General features: G+C 43.9%; 2 protein-coding genes across 3 annotated transcripts in view; both read right to left on the bottom strand.

Moving 5' to 3' along the window:
* The window catches only part of Ccdc125 (coiled-coil domain containing 125), a 29,163-nt gene extending 12,830 nt beyond the window's left edge, over positions 1–16,333 (bottom strand). Inside the window, exons 1-7 of one of the 2 annotated variants that reach the window (XM_029544141.1) lie at positions 16,072–16,333; positions 10,256–10,363; positions 8,355–8,659; positions 6,996–7,054; positions 4,470–4,556; positions 2,306–2,383; positions 939–1,024 (exon numbers count right to left, since the gene is read on the bottom strand). In XM_029544141.1, coding sequence (XP_029400001.1) covers positions 939–1,024; positions 2,306–2,383; positions 4,470–4,556; positions 6,996–7,054; positions 8,355–8,649 — 605 coding nt within the window. In that variant the 5' untranslated portion in view covers positions 8,650–8,659; positions 10,256–10,363; positions 16,072–16,333. The remainder of the gene's footprint in view (positions 1–938; positions 1,025–2,305; positions 2,384–4,469; positions 4,557–6,995; positions 7,055–8,354; positions 8,660–10,255; positions 10,364–16,071) is intronic. The other variant, XM_021208737.2, reaches the window with a different exon arrangement.
* Positions 16,334–19,650: 3,317 nt separating this feature from the next.
* The window catches only part of Ak6 (adenylate kinase 6), a 13,845-nt gene continuing 13,313 nt past the window's right edge, over positions 19,651–20,182 (bottom strand). Inside the window, exon 5 of the mRNA XM_021208314.1 lies at positions 19,651–20,180. Coding sequence (XP_021063973.1) covers positions 19,988–20,180 — 193 coding nt within the window. The 3' untranslated portion in view covers positions 19,651–19,987. The remainder of the gene's footprint in view (positions 20,181–20,182) is intronic.

Genomic DNA, 20,182 nt, shown 5'->3' with positions numbered 1-20,182 from the left:
GGGGGGGGGAGACAAAAGACTTATTTATTTATTTCCTGTATGTGAGTACACTGTTGCTGTCTTCAGATGCACCAGAAGAGGGCATCGGATCCCCATTACAGATAGTTGTGAGCCAACATTTGGCTGCTGGGAACTGAACTCAGAACCTCTGGAAGAGCAATCAATGCTCTTAACTGCTGAGCCATCTCTCCAGCCCCTAATTTTTTTTTTCTTTTAATGAGACAGGGTTTCTCTGTGTAGCCCAGCTGGCATCGAACTCACAGAGATGCACCTGCCTCTGTCTCCAGAGTACTGGAACTGAAGGAACGCATTACCACTATCTGGCCAACTATACATTTTAAAATGGTCAAGGTGGTAAATCTTATATTAGAGCTCACATAATTAAGAAAAAAAATACAAAGGAGGAGCCACTGGTGATGCAGCTGGGTGAGGGAGTGTTCATTTGTCTAGCCTGAGCCCTGGGTCTGACCTGCAGCACCACCAACAAGCAAGCAAACAAACAAAACAGAAAGCAATACATCACTCTGTCTATTGAATAAAAATAAAATTAGTTACAAAAGCTTCTGATAATTATCTAGCATCAGAAGCTTCCTTCACAAGAGAACTAAATCTAGTTAAAACCGGAGACCCAAGGGCTAGAGACACGGCTCAGGGGTCAAAAGCACGCACCGCACATGCAAAGGGCTGGGGTTCAGGTCCCAGGACTCAGGTCAGGCAGAGTTACGTCACTTGTATGTAACTCTAGCACCAGGGGTCCAGTGCCCTCTTCTAGCCTCTGCGGGTCTCTGCACTCATGTACACATGCATACCCACACTTAGACATGTATAATTAAAAATATTAACAGTAAATCATTAAGTAAATGTCCCCCAGATGTAGTGTAACTGTATTACATGCATGTGGCCCTACAATTAACTCTCAAGGCCATAAATATACAAACCTGTCATATTTCTGTATCCAAGATTCTTCTATATTTTTAAATCTATCCTGATCAAATTCCATCTCCCACTGCAAGGCATTTATTTCCTATAGAAAGAGAAATATTACCTTCAGATTTAAAAAGGGGGGCATTTCATGAAAAATTATCGGTATAAATCATTTAGAGACACTGAAGTGTGAAGTAAATCATTTAATCATACAACAGTTAAAAGAGCAAAAGGATGCTCAGGAGAGTCTATGGCAGTTGTACACTTTATGGACCTTAGCACTCAGAGACACTTCGCCTAAGCTTACTGAACACAGAAAAGAAATTTTAAACTGTTTGGGTTCAAAATTAGCTGTGCTGCTAGGTGGTGGTAGTGCACACCTTTAATCCCAGTGCTCAGGATGCAGAGGCAGGTGGCTCTCTGAGTTCAAGGCTAGCCTGGTCTACAGAGCAAGTTCCAGTACAGTCAGGGCTATACAAAGAAACCCTTTCCCAAAAAACAAACCAACAAATAAAAACCAAAAAGGGGGCTGGAGAGATGACTCAGTGGTTAAGAGCAATGACTGCTCTTCCAGAGGTCCTGAGTTCAATTCCCAGCTACCACAGGGTGGCTCACAGCCATCTATAATTGTAATCCCTGGAGATACAATGTGCTCTTCTGGTGTGCAGTTGTACATGTAGACAAAATATCCATATACATAAATACATAAAAAAATCTCTTTAAAAAATCGCTGTACTGAGCCCAGACTTCTTAGTGGCCACCTCTGCTCATCTAGAGACCAGAAACTAAATTTACACTGAGTCTTTGCCCAAATGGCTCCATCAAGGGACGATAAAACTGACACAGGGAAGAGACTTTGGAGCTGGAGAGATGGCTTAGAGGTTAAGAGCACTGACTGCTCTTCCAGAGGTCCCGAGTTCAATTCCCAGCAACCACATGGTGGCTCACAAACAATTGTAATGAGATCTGGTGTCCTCTTCTGGCCATGTAGGCAGAACACAGTATACATAATAAATAAAATTTTTAAAGAGAGAGAGAGACAGAGAGACAGAGAGACGAGAGATTTACAATGCCTAATCTCATATACTGTCAGATGTTCAGAAACATGCTTACGCTGCCTGAGGCAGAGGAAGAAAAAGAGAAGAAAAATGAGAAGTGCCAAGTTGGCCGACCTTCTGCTACCAGAAAAGGGAAATAAACCATACTTTACCCATGTGACAATCTGTTTTAAAATGTAAGTGCCTTAAGGGAAAACTATCAAAGACTCAAGTACTCTTTGAACAAGTACCATAAATAACACACCCATTATGGTGGTAAACCTAAGGAAATTATGTTTAAATATTATCAGAATGATTACATCAATGCTAATAGTTGCAAATACCTTCTCCAGAGATCTCTTTTGTTCTATAGTTTTTTGAAGCATTGTCTGTGTGTGGCTTGTGGCTTTGCCAAGCATTGCCTATGAAAAAATAAAAATAGCATCAGTAAAATTAAGGGGTTTGTTTTATTTATTTATTTTTTTGTTTTTTGTTTTGTTTGTTTTGAGACAGATTTTATCTGTGCCTCTGCCTCCCAAATTCTGAGACTAAAGGCCACCACCACCCAGCTAAAATGAAGCTTTAAACATCCTACTTGCACATGATAACATCTATGCACATGATAACATCTACGCGCATGTGCCCAAATGCACAGTTTATTTTTTTTAATTTATTTATTATTATTTTCTTTATTTACATTTCAAATGCTAACCTGAAAGTTCCCTATACCCCACCCCCGCCCTTGCTCTCCTATCCACCCACTCCCACTACTTGGCCCTGGCCTTCCCCTGTGCTGGGTCATATAAAGTTTACAAGACCAAGGGGCCTCTCTTCCCAATGATGGCCAATTAGGCCATCTTCTGCTACATATGCAGCTAGAGACTCGAGCTCAGGGGGTACTGGTTAGTTCATATTGTTGTTGTACCTACAGGGTTGCAGCCCCCTACAACCCCTTGGATACTTTCTCTAGCTCCTCCATTGGGGGCCCTGTGTTCCATCCAATAGCTGGCTGTGAGCATCCACTTCTGTGTTTGCCCAGCACTGGCATAGCCTCACAAGAGGAGGCTGCTATATCAGGGTCCCTTCAGCAGAATCTTGCTGGCATGTGCATTAGTATCTGGGTTTGATGGCTGATGATGGGATGGATCCCCGGATGGGATAGTCTCTGGATAGTCCATCCTTTCATCTTAGCTCTAAACAGTTGATTTTTTAAAAGATCTATTTTGTTTTCAGTATGTGTACTTCTGAGTGTTTGTGTGCATGTGTGTGTAGGTGCCAGAGCAAGATCGAAGGGGATGTCAGATCTCCTGGAGCAGGAGTTACAAGCAGTTGTGAGAGACCTGACTTAGGTGCTGAGAACCAAACTTGGGCCCTATGCAGAAGCAGAGTGTGTTAGCTACTGAGCCATCTCTCCAGCCCCACATTTAATTTAAGCTAACAGCAAGATGAGAAAGTCATATAAATAGTGTGTGTGTGTGTGTCTGTGTGTGTGTCTGTGTGAAGATTAATAGTTTAAAATTCATAAGATCTTTGGCACTTTCCCTCCCAAAAGTCATTGAATGAATGACTTTTCTTAGCAGGCAAATACACATAGCAGCAGCAGTATTATTCATCATAGTCAGAAAGAATAATTGAGATGTACATCAGCTGGTGGGTGAAGGATAAATAAAACATGTGACTATATAATAGACTAGTAGCAATAAAAAGAAGAAAGTATTGCTAGGTATGGTGGTGGCTCATGCCTTTAATCTCAGGACTCAGGAGACAGAAGCTGGTGGATCTCTTGAGTTCGGGGTCAGCCTGGACTACAGAGTGAGTTCCAGGGTTACAAAGGAAAACTCTGTCTCGAAACAACTAGATATAGAAAAGCATGGGAGTGTATGGACAGGTACCACGAGTCGGGGACTGCGGTCAGAAGTAATGGCTAATATTTGCAATAATCATCTTGAAAGTATTAGAAATGCCCTAAAATTAGAATCTAATGATGGCTGCACAACTCAGACACTAGTAAAAATTGACTGTATATCTAAAGATTAGGGCCGGGTGGTAATGATGCACACCTTTAATCTCAGCTCAGGATGCAGAGGCAGACAGATCTCTTAAATTGGAGGCCAGTCTGGTCTGCAGAGGGAGTTCCAGGACAGCCAAGGCTACACATAGAAACCTTGTACAAATAAATCTACCAAAAAAAAAATCAAGAAATTATGCTATTAAAATATCTGTAACTCAAAAACAATATTAAGCACTGATATTTCTATTTTACAAGGTAAAAAGATCACTAATTACTGTTGGTTGCCGTTTTTGGAGTGTGTTGGTGTGTGTGTGTGTGTGTGTGTGTGTGTGTGTGTGTGTGTGTGTGTGTGTATGAGTCTTGTTTCCAAAACAGTGTCTCAGGACACTGGTCTTGAACTCTTGGTTCTCCTGCCACTGTCTCCTGAGTGCAGGGATTACAATGCCACTTATTATTAGAATATGCTAAGTGACAAATTTTCAGAAATAAATTCTTACCATGCTTTGGAGGATTTTCAATGCTTCCTCTTTACCTTCAAGTTGTCTTTGAGATGCTTCAAGTTCCGTTTTTAAAATCTCTACCTCCTGGGGATAGAGATATCGTATGCCTCAGTGTTTGCAAGGCGTCTAACCCCGGTGACTGACCAAGCAGCTGATGCTGAAGTGAACCAGAACTCACTACCAAGCTCCAGTTGAAACAAAAGCCTGCCTCTTGCTTTTACCCTCGCCCCACCCCCACCCCGCACAGCTACAGACATTTTGTTCCATGCCTGCCAGCTATTTCATGTTGTTGCTGCAACATCCCTGCTATCACTGACACAGAAAAATAACTCGATTCAGAGCAAGGTCATGCTGATCACATATCCTCATATTTTCTGAGGTTTATCCAATCTTAAATTCCACAAAGTTTGATGTAGGACCCATCAAATTATAGGTCAATGTGAGCTGTTATGTCTAAAATGGTTTGAGTCAGAGCTGACCACCAGGCAGCACTTCCTGCAGCTGTGTATGAACTCACTGAGGTTTTTGTGTTATTTTTTTTTTCTTTATAAGCTGACAGAGAAAGATATTTATGGCTGTGCGTGGCTCAGCCCCCAGAATTCTGAGCTACAGTTCTGATGGCTAAGTTTCAGGTTGTGTGTTCAATAAACCATCCCTGTCCAACTGAGATCGGTGTTTGTGTGATTTGTGGGGTGACCCTTGGACCCCCAACAAGTATTATGAACAAGAACTTATCTGAAAAGGGAGGCTTAGCTGATAAGTAAAAATAACAAACCAAATCATACCAAAAATACTTCTACTTTTAGGCATAGATTAACAGAGTCTATCTGAGCCAAGACCACTTCTTAAAAGCCTTCCAAGGTGAAGCGGCTGAAGACCAACCACCACTTACTTGCATTGTGGAAATGCAGCATTTACAGAAATACATGCCTAAGTGATGCTTTCTACGTGCTTATCACTGTGACGCATAGTTTAAGGGTATCATCCAGTTGCAATGATGCTGTATGGGATTAAGGTGGGCCCCAATCCAGTGGCAAGTGTGCCTGGGAAATAAGAGGCACCTTGGATGCAATCTGGGAAGGGGGTGTAGGGGGTGGGGCAGGGTCGGGGGTGGGGGGAGGAAGTAAGACAAGGGACAAGGCCATGCGAGGCTGAGGTGGAGACCAGACACTACAGTTTAGGAACACCTTGGCCTGCAGCAGCCTTCAAAGGCAAGATGGCATTTTAAAACCTTGATTTCAGACTTCTTCCCTCCAAGGCTTAGAGATAGTAGATTTCTGTTCATGTCTCCAGCTTTGGTATTTGCCTCAGTAGTCCCAGTTATCTAACCTCAGGAAGCAGGGTCCCTGTTTCCTAGAAAGGTGGCAACCACTCAAAGATGGCACGCCCATAGGGCCGGGGCTCAGGCGGGGCTCCTCAGACCACCTGGGACGAGCCAGCAGAGAAGCTCTCCTGGGACCTAGCAGCCCCTCCCTCACATACATATTACATATGTATTACAGGATAAGTCTGGATCCTACTGAGTGCCTATTTCAATGTCCCTTGGCATGTAGGCTAGCCCAGGCTAGGTCATGTGGTGCGGAGCATCCCCTGAAAACTTATGATTTGGAAACTCCCTTTGTTATCTGGAATCGAAGGCTCTCTCTCCCTTCAAGGCACATCACATCATCAACGTGGCCTCTCTTTTCTAATTTCTTTTTTTTTTTTTTAAGATTTATATTTATTTATTATATGAAAGTAAACTGTAGTTGTTTTCAGACATCCCAGAAGAGCGCATCAGATCTCATTACGGATGGTTGTGAGCCATCATGTGGTTGCTGGGATTTGAACTCATGACCTTCGGAAGAGCAGTCGGCACTCTTAACCGCTGAGCCATCTCTCCAGCCCTCTTTTCTAATTTCTAATAATTCTCTGATCTTCTGACTTTAAGGACATTACATTAAGACAGATTTTTTTCCAGCCCCACCTACAGGAAAGGCATCTATAATAAGGAAGCAATGCCAGTTTTCCCAGGAGTTTAGATGGATTGATAGGGTTAGGGAAGCTGGACAGAGAAGTGGTGGGCAAGCCTGAAGGGTCAGGCATGCTTACATCAGACAACTTTTTTAAGAGACAAAGACTGGTGCCAGCAAGACAGCTCGGCAGGGTAAGGAGCTTGCCCCCAAGTCTGACCCCCAAGTGTGACCACCTAAATTCAATCTTGGAAAGCCACAGGATGGAACTCCAGAACTCCAGCAAATTGTTCCCTGATATCCACGTGTGCTGTGGCAATACACACACAAACAGAGAGGGAGACAGAGATAGAGACGTACACAGAGTCAGAGAGAGCGAAACACACGTACACACACAGAGACAGAGAGAGTCAGAGAGAGAGAGAGAGAGAGAGAGAGAGAGAGAGAGAGAGAGAGAGAGAGAACATAAGAAACAGAGGAGGCCTGCTGTAAAGTATGAACTCAAGAGATGGAGGGGAGGAGGGGGTCTGTCAGGAGAGACAGGCACAGTGCTCACTCAGTATCACCATACCTCTAATGCTTCATGAAGACGTCGCCTTAACTGTTCATCCGACAATTCTGAGTTAGAATCTATTGGAGGAAAAGGGAATACTTTCTTTAGTTAAATAGAAAGTTATTTAACTGGTGCCATGCTCCTTAAATCCTGATTCTTGGGAGGCACAGGCAGGTGGAGCTCTGTGAGCCTGAGGCCATGCTAGTCTACAGAGTAAATTCCAGGACAGCCAAAGCTATGCAGAGAGACTCTGTCTCAAATGTGCACTGCCCCAGCAAAATACAGGACATCTGTTTACAAAAGACTAAATATTTCATCCCTAAATTGCAAAATGAAAAAATTACTATGATGAATGATTTAAAAAAAATATGACCCCTTAAATACCCACAAATTAAAAGATATGTGGTTTTGAAAATACAGCTTCTGGGCTGGTGAGATGGCTCAGCAGGTAAGAGCACCCGACTGCTCTTCCAAAGGTGCAGAGTTCAATTCCCAGCAATCACATGGTGGCTCACAACCATCCTTAACAAGATCTGACTCCCTCTTTGGGAGTGTCTGAAGACAGCTACAGTGTACTTACATATAATAAATAAATAAATCTTAAAAAAAAAAAAGAAGAAAATACAGCTTCTAAAGAATTGTGATATGAAACTTAAGTTAATGAATTGACTAATTATAATTACTACACAAGTGTGTAGGAAAACATGAATGTTCTAAGTCAAATAAGTGGACTTTAGCAGTTAGCTTAAGCTTAAGTGGTGTGGTAATAGTAACCCTAGGAACTTTAACTTCTTTCCAAGAACAATGACCAGCCATATGTTTTCTGTCACCTTACTGCACATTTTACTCATGATTATTCCCAGAACCCACACCTGCACCTGGCACCTAGTAGACCCAATAATTGTTGACTGGGTTGGGCATAAAACTGTATGACAAAAGAGCAGGTATCAGACGCGCACACATACAACATTAGAGCAGACTAGCTACTGTGCCTCGTGACCGCTGCAGTACTTGGAAATAAAACATCAGTTACTTTTGAACTCCACAAATTTTTTTCAAGGAAATAAGATGTGGGCTGGTGAGGTGGCTCAGCAAGTAAAGGCGACTGCCACCGAGTCTGACGACATGAGTTCTAGCCCTGGGACCCACGTGGTTGAGTGTAAGAATTGGCTCCTTCCAGCTGTGGCATGCCTTGGCATGTGCTTGCATCCCCCTCGCCACCCCCTCCCGCCCCCAATAAACAAATTTAATCTAAAAAAAAAAAATCTTAAAAGAGATAAAGATGAAAATCTACTGCTGTTATTGACTTTCCTGTGCTGGGAGAGTAAGGGCCCGGATTACACCCACAGGGGCGGGAGGACAGCCCAGCGGTCTTACCCGTGCTGCTCAGTCGTCTGGATGCTCTGTATCCGTGAGCGCATGTATCTCGAACGCCCTTACTCCTGGAATACTGGAAACTGGTTTCGCTTCTTTCTTGCCCCTTTCTTGGAAACGGAGGAGGAGGGCTTGGGTTCTTTCCATCTGACCTTTTCTTAGATGTAATCGAACAAGGAACTTCATAAATACCACCGGGTTTTTTTCCGAGGCCGTACCCTAGGTCACCTTCGGTCATGTCATCCTCTGCTTCCCAGATGTCCTCTGCCTCGCTCGATGACCTCGACACTCTGCTCATTAGCCAAATGCTGTTTTGTCATTAGGGAAAACAGTATAGTTAGGGAGAGCAGTGGTTAAAAACCAGTCAGTCAGCAAAACGAAGCTGGAGGAGGAAAAGGAGGAGGAGGAGGAGGAGGAAAGAGGAGGAGGGAGGATGAGGATGAGGGCTGGAGAGAGGGCTCAGTGGTTAAGAGCACTGACTTCTCTTCCAGAGGTCCTGAGTTTAATTCCAAGCAACCACATGGTGGCTCACAACCATCTGGAATGGGGTCTGATGCCTTCTTCTGGTGTGTCTGAAGACAGCTACGGTGTACTCATATACATAAATTAATTAATTAAAAAGGAAAGCAGTCAGCAGATGCAGCCACGCCTCTTCTGCCCCCCCCCCCCGCCCCATGACATGAAAACATTTATGTTAAAGCGATGCCTACACTCGTTATCAGGAGCGACTGCCATGCTCACTGTCACTAACTTACAACTGCCGAGTTATGGATAAAGAAAGTGTGGTGTGTACACACACCAGAAAGGATGTTATTCAGTGTTAAAAAAAAGAAAGAAAGATAGGGGGCTGGAGAGATGGCTCAGCAGTTAGGAGGACTTGCTGCTTACAGAGGACCAGAGTTCAATTCCCAGCACCCACATCGGATGGCTCACAACTGTCCGTAACTCCAGCTGCAGGGATCCTATGCCATCTGTGGCCTCCAAGGGCGTCTGCACACCAACGATAGACATACAGACAAGCAAGTACACACATATACATAAATATAAATAGATGTTAACATTAAACCAAAAAACCTAACACACAAATGCCTAACTGGAAGTATTTAACATCTCGGGTCTTTTTGCAAGGGAAAGGGTTCCAGCTCATACTTGAAAGATGGAGGTGAACTGCAGGGAAGGCTGGGAATACTAGAACCTGAATATAGAACCCTAGTGATCAGGGAGGAGTACACCAGTCAGCTAACCTAAGTGACAGACACTTCCAATGCAAGCTTATGAAGGGAACGGTTCTGTTTCTCCAAGTCTGAGAGTGGTACAGGATTCGGACAAGTGTGAACGAGACTTCCCCTGACTAGGAAGACTCTGTCCCCTGCCTTTGTCCGTTACGGCAGGGTTAAAGGCTCCTTTGGCTCTGTGTGCTTGGCACACAGTAAAGCGTCAAGGAAGGCATCCCTCTCGGTTTCCTCCTTTCTTTTCCTTCTTAAATTACATTGTCACGTGAGTAAGAGCCAAAGCCTGTGCAGCGGCCAAGGGCCCGGCATTCTGTCCACCTCTCCCATCACCTTGGTAGGTCAGAGTCACCTGCACATTCTCCTCTGCCACGGCCCAAACCTGCTCCGAACGACCTCACCCAGAATGAACAGGCCAACGGGTATTCTGTCTGGCCCACCACGCTACTCTAGAACTGAACTCAGCTTCTCAAACATAGCTGTTGCTCCCTAAAGATTCGTTTACTGAACGAATAAAAAGAAGAAAACGCACAAATAGAAACACTCGTCTCCAGGACGAGGACCCACAACAGTCACGGCAGCAGGGCTCCACGACGGGCACCACAGGAGAAAAGCATCTTAGAGAATGCGCCATCCCCGAACCCCGCCAGTCCCCAGCCCACCGGGGCCACTTACTTGGTCACAGGGAGCTGCTGCACCGACAGAACACTCAGCCTCCTCCCTCAGAATGGAGTGTAGCGATCTCAAGCTTTCAACACTATGCATTTCAACACAGTGGCTTTGCTGCAACGGTGGAGAAATGTTTTACTTGTTTTTTTTTTTTTTTTTTTTTTTTTAAACTTTGAGTTAAAAAAAAATCTAGTGTCAAGTTTCAATTCAATGAGGATAAAATATAAATAATAATAATAATAATAGTAAAATACAATCACAGTATCAATCTGTAGGCAGATGGGACTGAAAAATCTAAATATCCTGCTACTTAAGCAGGTGCTTACTGTGATTTTTGAAGAAACAAAACCAGTCTTGGGTTTTTTTGCTGTGATAACTCTCTTATTTTTCACTTTTAAAACTGTATGCCGGCAGTGGTAGGACACACCTTTAACCCCAGCACTTGGGAGGCAGAGGCAGGTGGATCTCTGATTTCAAGGTCAGCCTGGTCTACAGAGCAAGTTCCAGGACAGCCAGGGCTACAGAAAGAAACCCTATCTCAAAAAACAAAGAAACAAACGAAACATGCAGATACCGCATACATCTCACGTATGAAGTTTTTCTGTTGTTTATAGCTTCCGAGTACCTTATATTTCAACATTACTCATCAGGTGATTGCAAACTGAAACCATGTCAAATGTCCTCAGAGACCCCTGATGATTCTAAGCGCTGCGAAGGCCATGAGGCAATTCAGACTCAGGTTCAGACTGTGAGAGGGAATATAAAACGATATAACTCTGTGGAAAATGGCCCAATGACTTCTTTTTCTGGTTTTTTTCAAGATACGGTTTCTCCGTGTAGCCCTGGCTGTCCTGGAACTTGCTCTGTAGACCAGGCTAGTTTTAGGAACTCACAGAGATCCATCTGCCTCTTCCTCCCAAGTGCTGGGATTAAAGGTATGCACTACCATGTACTATTTATTTATCTATTTGTCTATCTATCTATCTATCTATCTATCTATCTATCTATCTATCTATCTATCTATCTATCTTAATTATCTATTTGTTTATTTATTTATTTTTGAGACAGGGTTTTTCCTGTATAGCCCTGGCTGTCCTGGAACTCACTCTGTAGACCAGGTTGGCCTCGAACTCAGAAATCTGCCTGTTTCTGCTTCCCAAGGGCTGGGATTAAAGGCATGCACCACCAGTGCCGGGCTCTGACCTATCTCTCTCTCTCTCTCTCTCTCTCTCTCTCTCTCTCTCTTTAAATATTTATTTATTATATGTAAGTAAACTGGTATACTGTAGCTGTCTTCAGACACCCCAGAAGAGGGCAACAGATCTCATTAAGGATGGTTGAGAGCCACCATGTGGTTGCTGGGATTTGAACTCAGGACCTTCGGGAGAGCAGTCAGTGCTCTTAACCGCTGAGCCATCTCTCCAGCCCCTCTGACCCATCTCTTAAGGCCCCAAATTATATACTTAAAGTGACATGCTTTATTACACAGTTGTAAATTTTATTTAAGTTATATCCTACACCTTAAAACATAAAGCATACAAGGAAAACTGGACTGACTGACTCTCTGTGGTAAATCTTTACTTAGATTCTATTTATTCCTCACAAATAGCCTGCTTCGAGACAACGCTATTACCATTAACAGCCGACAAGAGGTGGGGATGGGCCTTGGAAGTCTCATGCCCGGTGACAGGTTAACAGTCTCCCACTGTTGTAGATCACAGGATCACAGTATTTCGAGTTCCCAGAACTTACAGAACGGAAAATAAAAATCTGAAGAGGCTATGTAGAGAAACATAGAAAGCACAGGACTACCTTCATTCTTTTTCAGTTTGTATTACATGACATCCCTCTGTTTAAAAGGCACGGTATTTTCTGTAAAAGCACATTTTGGGGTGGGGCATGCAGCTCGGTTGGCAGACTGTTTTGCACAGCATGCAGAAGGGCCTGTGTTGGGCTCCCAGAGCTCCATGAACTTGGTGTGGCGGCGGTACATGCCACTCAAGAGGTAGTCAGGAGGATTAGAAATTCAAGGTCATTCTCTGCCACACACAATCTGGAGATACATGATAGATACAGCCTGAGATACATGAAACCCTGCTTGTCTTTAATCTATTTTTAACTTACTTGTCATGGTAGATAGGGAATTATTGATAGAATCAAAAAAATAATTTCCTGGGAGACTACACTTACCCCCATCATAGCCTCCTGCTTGATAAATGAAATCTTGGGCCTTCACTAAGAATGAGGGCCATGGGCTGGAGAGATGGCTCAGCAGTTAAGAGCGCAGACTGCTCTTCTGAAGGGTCGTGAGTTCAAGTCCCAACAACCACATGATGGCTCACAACCATCCATAATGAGATCTGATGCCCTCTTCTAGGGTGTCTGAAGACAGCTACAGTGCACTTACATATAATAAATAAATAATTCTTTAAAAAAAAAAAAGAATGAAGGCCACTGACAGAACATTTGCCTAGAATATATGAAGGCCTGGGTTCAATCCCCAGAGACCAAAAACAAACAGGAAAAAAAAAAAAAAAAGACATGGTCAAGTGTAGATGTTCAGCCATAAAGAAGACAGTACAGAGGGGAAGAGGTTCCTCAGAGGAAGGTGTGGCTAACCGTAGAGTTAGACAAAGCTGATTTGCTTTCTGAGAAGAGGATCCTGTTATACAGTCTAGGTTGACTTCATTCACTGTGTAGTGCAGACTGGCCTCGAACCTGCAGGCCTCTTGACTCTACCTCCTGGATAACTGCATTAGCAATCAGTTGAAATTTGTTACCGTTGATTTTTGCTTTCTGAGCCCAGTTGCTCTGGAACTCACAACGTGGCCCAGGCTGACCTTGAGTTGGTGGTCCCTTCTTGCCCCTCTCTCGAGTTCTAGGATATCAATCATGCGTTGCCATACCCACACAATTCTTTTCTTTCTATAACAGGGTCTTCCTATGTGGCTCCGGCTAGCTGGAGTACTCACCATGTAGCTCAGGTGGCCTTAAACTTTTGGCAAAATTCCTAGCTCTGCCTTTTGAGTTGGGGATTATAGGCAAGTACCACCACCCCCAGCTCAGGAACATCTGTTACTGTACCACATACATTCATATACTCAACGTCATGAGTTGTCTTGCTGTTCGGTGCTGAATATAAAGAATGAGTTTTCCTATGCTCTGGTACTCTATTGGTTTGGTTTGGTTTGGAAATTGAACCCAAAGCCTTGTACATGAAGGGTAAGCACAATTTCCCCTGAGCTACATCCCTCTTTAATTTTTTTTTTTCAAGTCAGTATTTCTGGCTGTCCTGAAACTCGTTATGTAGACTAGACTGGCCTTGAACTCAGAGATCTACTTTCCTCTGCCTCCTGAGTGATGGGATTAAAGCACTATAAAAGCATATGTCAATACTGTCCCGTCCAGCTCTAATTTTTTTTTCTAATTTTTTTAAATGTGACTTTGATGGGTATTGGCCATGTAGTATTCATATGTGATGGTAAGAATTAGACTTAACTTTGGGGACACATTACAAGTCTCCCAGTGAATTTAATATGCCTGATATTAATCAGAGAAAGCACAGGTTTTGAGAGTGCCGCCTCAGTGTCTGATCTCTTTCCTGATAAGAGTCATTGGCTCAGAAATGAGTTTAGGTCATGACTGGACAGTGTCATTCGGTGACCCATGGGTAGGGTGCAAGATGTAAATCTACCTTTTACTTGGCAGATGTAATTGTCATCTTGGAGACTTACTGCTGTCTACACTCACCTTTTCTAGTTCTTTCTGAACTCTTGCTGGCTGATCCAAGTCAGCTGGTCTGGCTCAAGCTCCTCTTCAAACTGACTGATTCAGCCTGGCTTCTCTCAGCTTCTCACTGATTTGTTCTGCTTGGCCTCAAACTAACTCTGGCAGTTTGCTCTAATCTTCTGGCTTCTTCTCGTTCTCAGCTACAGTAATCAAAATAATTTGAATTTGAGTATATATGACAAGGCACTCATGAGGTTGAAGAAGAATACAATTGAGGCCAACCTGGGAGATATAGTAAGATCGCATGCCCCCCAGGAAAAGGAAGAATTTGTGTACCAGTTTATCTACTTTTTGAGTGAGATTACAACATATAAATTAAAAAAAAATTTTTTTTAGAGTATTAAACTCCTGTTTCTGTATCAGCATGTTGCAAGGCACATTCCATGGAACATTTCTCCACCCTATTAATATTTCTAGAAATAAAAGGTTCTTTTGATCTTGTTGAGAGATATTTTTCCTATTCCAAGAATACATGACTTGCCCAAATAACACAGGCAACCAACTGGTCAGTACAGCCAGGAATAGAAATCATATCCGTCCTTGTCTGGTCCTCTGTACACTTGGGCAAGGGCAAGCATGAATAGAAGACTGTCAGCAATGTTCCTATTTTTCACTAAAATAACTGAAAAATAGTGACCTGCTGATTGCTAACACCAAGATTTAGCCCCACCCCCAAAGCCTCTATAGGAGCTTTGACACTTTAACTTCCCACATCTGGTCTCTGGTATACCAGGGCTCCTCAACCAAGCCAAAATCAGCTCCTGCATTTTTTTTCCAGGAGGCACCTCTGTGCCTTCCAATATGCCTTCTCTTCTGGTTCCTCCTAGATAGGCTGCCTTCCACTTTTACCACTCTTAAACACACATTTCCAGCCGGACATTCTGCCTATAATCCAAATACCACTGAAACCAAGTTCACTTCTTTCCCCACTCCCAATCCAGGTCTCTTCTGGAGTTCTCTATTTTGTCAAATGTGTCATCTATGTTCCAAAACCATAAAGTGAATTTGGAATCAATCTCCCCCCTTTCTCTTTGATCCCCACATGCCTTTAATCCCCAAGTCTTCGAATCTCACAAATATCTCTCCAAACCATATCTTTTGTGCTTCAATTTCCTAGTTGAATTTCTGAGAGCTTCTGGCCTGAACCAACAGAGTCACCCTACGTACCGTGCTGAGTCAATACTTTTTCAACAGATCCAAGGATGTCCCTCTCTTGCTCCCATTAGTTCAAGAAGTATGTCTCATTTGCTCACAACTAACAGATTCTCCAAGATATTTGTTGAAGAGAAAGGAGAGAGGACACATTCCAACGGGAAAAACTTAGGCAGCAGGATCTACCCCCTACCAGCCTGACAACTTTGCTTTTAGCAAACAAGTTGATCAAACAGCTACCTACTTCCTGTCCTGACTGGCTTGGTGGGGAAAAAACTAACGTAAACCCTCCTTGCTGAACTATGACCCGTTTCTCTTTGCTGTGGGCTGTACGTATTAACTTTTAGCTTTAGAATACTTTTAGATTTACCATAAGTTGCAAAGATTTAGACCTCTCTGCCTGTCACTTAAATTCCTCTAAAGTTAGCATCAGGGTACATTTATCAAAAATTGAGACAGAAACACCGGCGCAGGTTAAACTAAACCACACACACTTCCGTAGATTTCCTGTTTTTCTCTAGGGCTTTCTCGTTCGTTCCTTTTTGTTTCAGGATATTGAAACCAGGATATTGCATAGCATTTAATGCGTTACAGCTTTATGGCTCAAAACTAATAGTTAAATAATAGCAAGAAGAGACAGAAACAGAGTTTTTGAAGTCGGTATTCTCCGGTGTCAGACCATTAATGGCTGGCTCTACGTGGGGAAAGGAGCCCGTTTGCCAATCTGACCACCACCTGCAGTTTCCACGCCTGGGCAGCCCGGCTCCAGACCCTCCCCACCGCGGGTTCCCGGTGTCCTGGCCTGATGCTGGCACTCTGCGCATCCGTCCCAAGGATCTAAACCTCCGACGCGCAGCCCGCGCGCCCCTTCAGTGGCTCACCCCACTCCGCCACGCGTCCTCGGGTCACGTGACTGCACGACCACCGCGGGGGACCCGAAAGGGTCGCCAGGTCCGGGTGGGCCAGCGGCGCTTCAGCTCTCCTGAGCCCAGTATCCGTGCCTCCGTGCAACCGGATGTTAGCTGCCTTCCTCCAACTTCAGCTCCAAAGCCGGATGGACAAACCAACGGGCAAATAAAAGCCTGAGGTTTAGAACAGACTGGGGCAAGGTGAACGTCAATACACAGAAAATTAGAGACCCAACCTCGGGACTTCAGGAACCCCCTAAGAGAAAAATGCGCCCGAGGTGGGGTTCCCGGAGAGGTAGATGTTGGGACACAGGCTTTCAGCATTAGAAAGCCCAGTTAGGAACCCTGAAAGCAGCCTGGGCCAGAGGGAGCGCTGAAGCACAGGCGGGGCGGGAGGCAATGCCTGGAGAGCAGGTGGCGAGAGCGACCCCTGTTCCTTTCCTATCACAGGTGCTACATCGCACTAACCCATCTGCCATACTGGATCAACTTCATTACCTTGTTGAAATGGTTGTGTACTAATTCTTTCTCTGTGTCAACACCTTGTAATAACCGAAGGCTTTGTTATTGTCCAACACTTTCCCAGGCTTGAAGATTACTTTGGTAGAAATAGACATCAGATCCTTCTCTGGCAGTAATGAACTTCGCAATTCTTCTTCAGAGCCAGTCTGTATTGTCCTTAGTTACTTAGACATGAGGAAAATCAGACTTAGAACGGAATTCATCTTGGGAGTCTTTCTCATAAACTCCATGCAATCACCTACCTACTCGATTCTATACCTGTGTTGAAACTAGTGAACTACTTCCAGGAGTGGCTGTGTGAATTCAGAGCTCCTTAAAAAACAAACATGTTTCAGACTGCTGGCATACAAATATATGTTATCACTCATGTGTTTGTGATAGTAAAAATCTGCAAACCTATGACCACCAGAAAATTGATTAATTCAAACTAAGAAATCAGGACTCCTGGAACTTTGGGATTGGGGGGGGGGGATGAAGGAAAGAAGACACCTGGTGTGAACCGCAAGCTTCCTTTAACACGTGCACACATGTACTTATATCCCTCTATTCTACAAATACACCGCACATGCAAGCAACTCTTTTAACAAATGTGAAGTGTGTCTTTTTTGGAGTGCTGGCAATGGAACACAGTGGCCTTGTGATGGTTTGCATGAGAATGGCTCCTATAAGCTTATGTTTTTGAATGCTTAGTCCCTGGCTAGTGGAACTACCAGATTTGGGACCGATTAGGTGTGACATTGTTGGAGGGGGTGTGTCACTGAAGGTGGACCAGTCTCCTGCTTGTGGGTCAGATGTAAGCTCTTAGCTATTGTTCCAGAGCTCCACTCTCAACCGTGATGGCCATGGACTCACCATCTGAAACTGTAAGCAAACTTCCCAATCGGATGCTTTCTTTTATAAGTTGCCTTAGTCACGATGTCTCTTCACAGCAATAGAACAGTCAGTGACTAAGGCAGGTTTTGTACATCTAAACATTTGCCATCACTGAGCCATACCCCCAGACTGTACATTTAACTCACCAAATCTTTTTTTGTTTGTTTTTATTTTTTGTTTGTCTTGTTTTTCGAGACAGGGTTTCTCTGTATAGCCCCGGCTGTCCTGGAACTCACTTTATAGACCAGGCTGGCCTCAAACTCAGAAATTTTCCTGTCTCTGCCTCCCAAATGCTGGGATTAAAGGCGTGCACCACCACCGCCCGGCAAGTCACCAAATCTTAAATCAGATTTTTTTTTCTTCTGTGACAGGGTTTCTCTATCCTGGCTGTCCTGAGACTTGCTTTGTAAATCAGTCTGGCCTCAAATTTAGAGATCCATCTGCCTCTGCCTCCCTAGTGCTAGGATTAATGGCGTGTGCCACTAATGCTAGGCTATTAAATCTGAATTTTAAGATGGTAAAAATTTATCTAAAATATAATTGAGAGGTTTGTATTTTCTGAGGTGATACAATCCTCTCATAAATTAAAATACATAGTATGTGGGTGCCCATGGAGGCCAGGGGACAACCTTGGAGACTGTTCCTCAGACACCTCACATCTTATTTTTAAGACAGTTACTTTTAAAATAATAAGACATTTAAAAATAAGACATAAAATATTTAAAAAAATAAGACACCTTGTTTTTAAGACTTCAGCCTGGAACGCATGAAGTAGGCTAGGCTAGCCCCAGAGCCCTAGAGAGCCACCTGTTTCCACCTCTCCGGCACTCAGGTTACAAGCAAGTGCCTGCCACCAAACCTATCTTTTTAAAAAGGTGGGTTCTGCGAATGGAAGTGTTGTCCTTGCAAAAACAGTTTACTTAGAGCTATTTTCTCAGTCCTATTACTATTTTTTATAGAAAGTGTATATACACATATTTTTATAGGCATCAAATCTCCGCAAGAATATACCAGAAGCCAGTAACATTGTTTCCTAGACAGAGGTGATGTGGGGAGAGAGGTGGGCTAGAAGGCTAGTCTAACATCTATACTAAATAAATTCTGTATACAGAACAAGAATTACTTGCGGTATCCAGGGTAGCTCCAGGGACAGATCTGACTAGGAGTGGCAAGGGAATGAAGAAAGACAGACAGACAGGCAGACAGACAGGCAGACAGACAAAACGGGCTATCAGGTGGATTGGGCCCTGTGATGGAGAAACCTCAGCATCCTGTAGCTCACCTCCTTGGGAGCTATTGCACACAGCTGAACTGTGGAGTTATCACAGACAAGAATGGTGGCAGTGTGTATGATATACAACTGGATCAAGGAGACAGATTGACCTAATCTCAGAACAGTCTCTATGCCATAAATACCCAGGGGAGAAAGTTATGGGGACATTTCTGCTGGTCAGCATCCACATACACCACAGGAAGGTTTGCCACCCCTCTGAGTCTCAGAGGTGGGGTGGGATGAAGGCTCTCCTATGGGTCTGAGGCTATGGAGTCCACTGCGTGGTTCCGCCCATGGCTGGTACCAGTCCACTCAGACTCCATTCACCGGGATCTTCCTCGGCTCCCCACAACTGCTAGTCCGAAGGGAAAACCCGTAGTGTGCGGTGTCAGCCGTCTTTCTTGACTACTCTTACTCCAGCCGCCGCCTGCTGAACCCAGAGCTAGCCAAGGCCAGCTGGTCTAGCTTGCTAGCTAGTCCCAGGGACCGTTCCTGTCCCCATGTTGGGTTTACAGCCCAAACGCTTGTTTTAATGCTTGCGCGGTAAGCACTTTATCTACGGTACCATCTCCCCAGCCCGCAAATTATTTAAGCCTATTTCTCATTGTGTGTGTGTGCACACGCGAGTGCACATGCCAACGCGCATGCGGAAGTCGGACGATGAGACCCGGTGGGAGCTGGTTCTCTCCTCCATCGTGTGGGGCCCAGATCCGGAACTCAGGTCTCAGCCTTGGTCAGGTGTTCGCGCTTACTCGGCCGTCTCAACAGCCCCACCCCACCCCACCCCTCTAATTTTTTCAAAATAAAAAAGCAATATTGACGATGTATCTTTAATTTTCCATTTTTATCTAAGAGATCACCTACATTTACTGATTAAGAGTTATCAGATTTATTATCAATTCAATTTGAAGACAATTTTTAATGTTTAATAAGTTATATTCATATCTGAGATTGTGTAAGGTTTCTCACGGAGAAAAAGAAATCCAGGCAGCAGCTAGAGCTGCAACACAAGCTTTCTTCTGCTCATCTGCTCATCCTCGGGCATTTCTACTACGTGGACTGAGTGACAGTAACCAGGCTCTTTTTCTTTTTTTTTTTTCCTTTGAGACAGAGTCTTACTATGCAGCCCTGGCTAGACTAGAACTCACTATGTAGACCAGCTGCTGCCTCCTAATATCTGGAACTAAAGGTGTATACCGAGATGGTGCCTGGCTACAGTCTCTAAGGGTTATGATCTTTGACCCACTGCTCAATCCATTTTGAGATTTGGTTGATATTGTCCTCTAGCTGTTCTGGTTCATTACTGGGCAGCTGATGCACAATTTCTTCTTTGTAAGATGCTATGGCTTCTTCATAAAGAACTTGAAAAATCTCACACTGAATATTGTCTTGTAGTTTCTTCTCATTATAACCCCT

Source organism: Mus pahari, chromosome 11 (genome assembly GCF_900095145.1).
Source record: "Mus pahari chromosome 11, PAHARI_EIJ_v1.1, whole genome shotgun sequence".
NCBI classification, from domain to species: domain Eukaryota; kingdom Metazoa; phylum Chordata; class Mammalia; order Rodentia; family Muridae; genus Mus; species Mus pahari.
The sequence above is the reverse complement of the archived record's forward strand: the minus strand, read 5'-3'. Positions and strand labels throughout refer to the sequence as shown.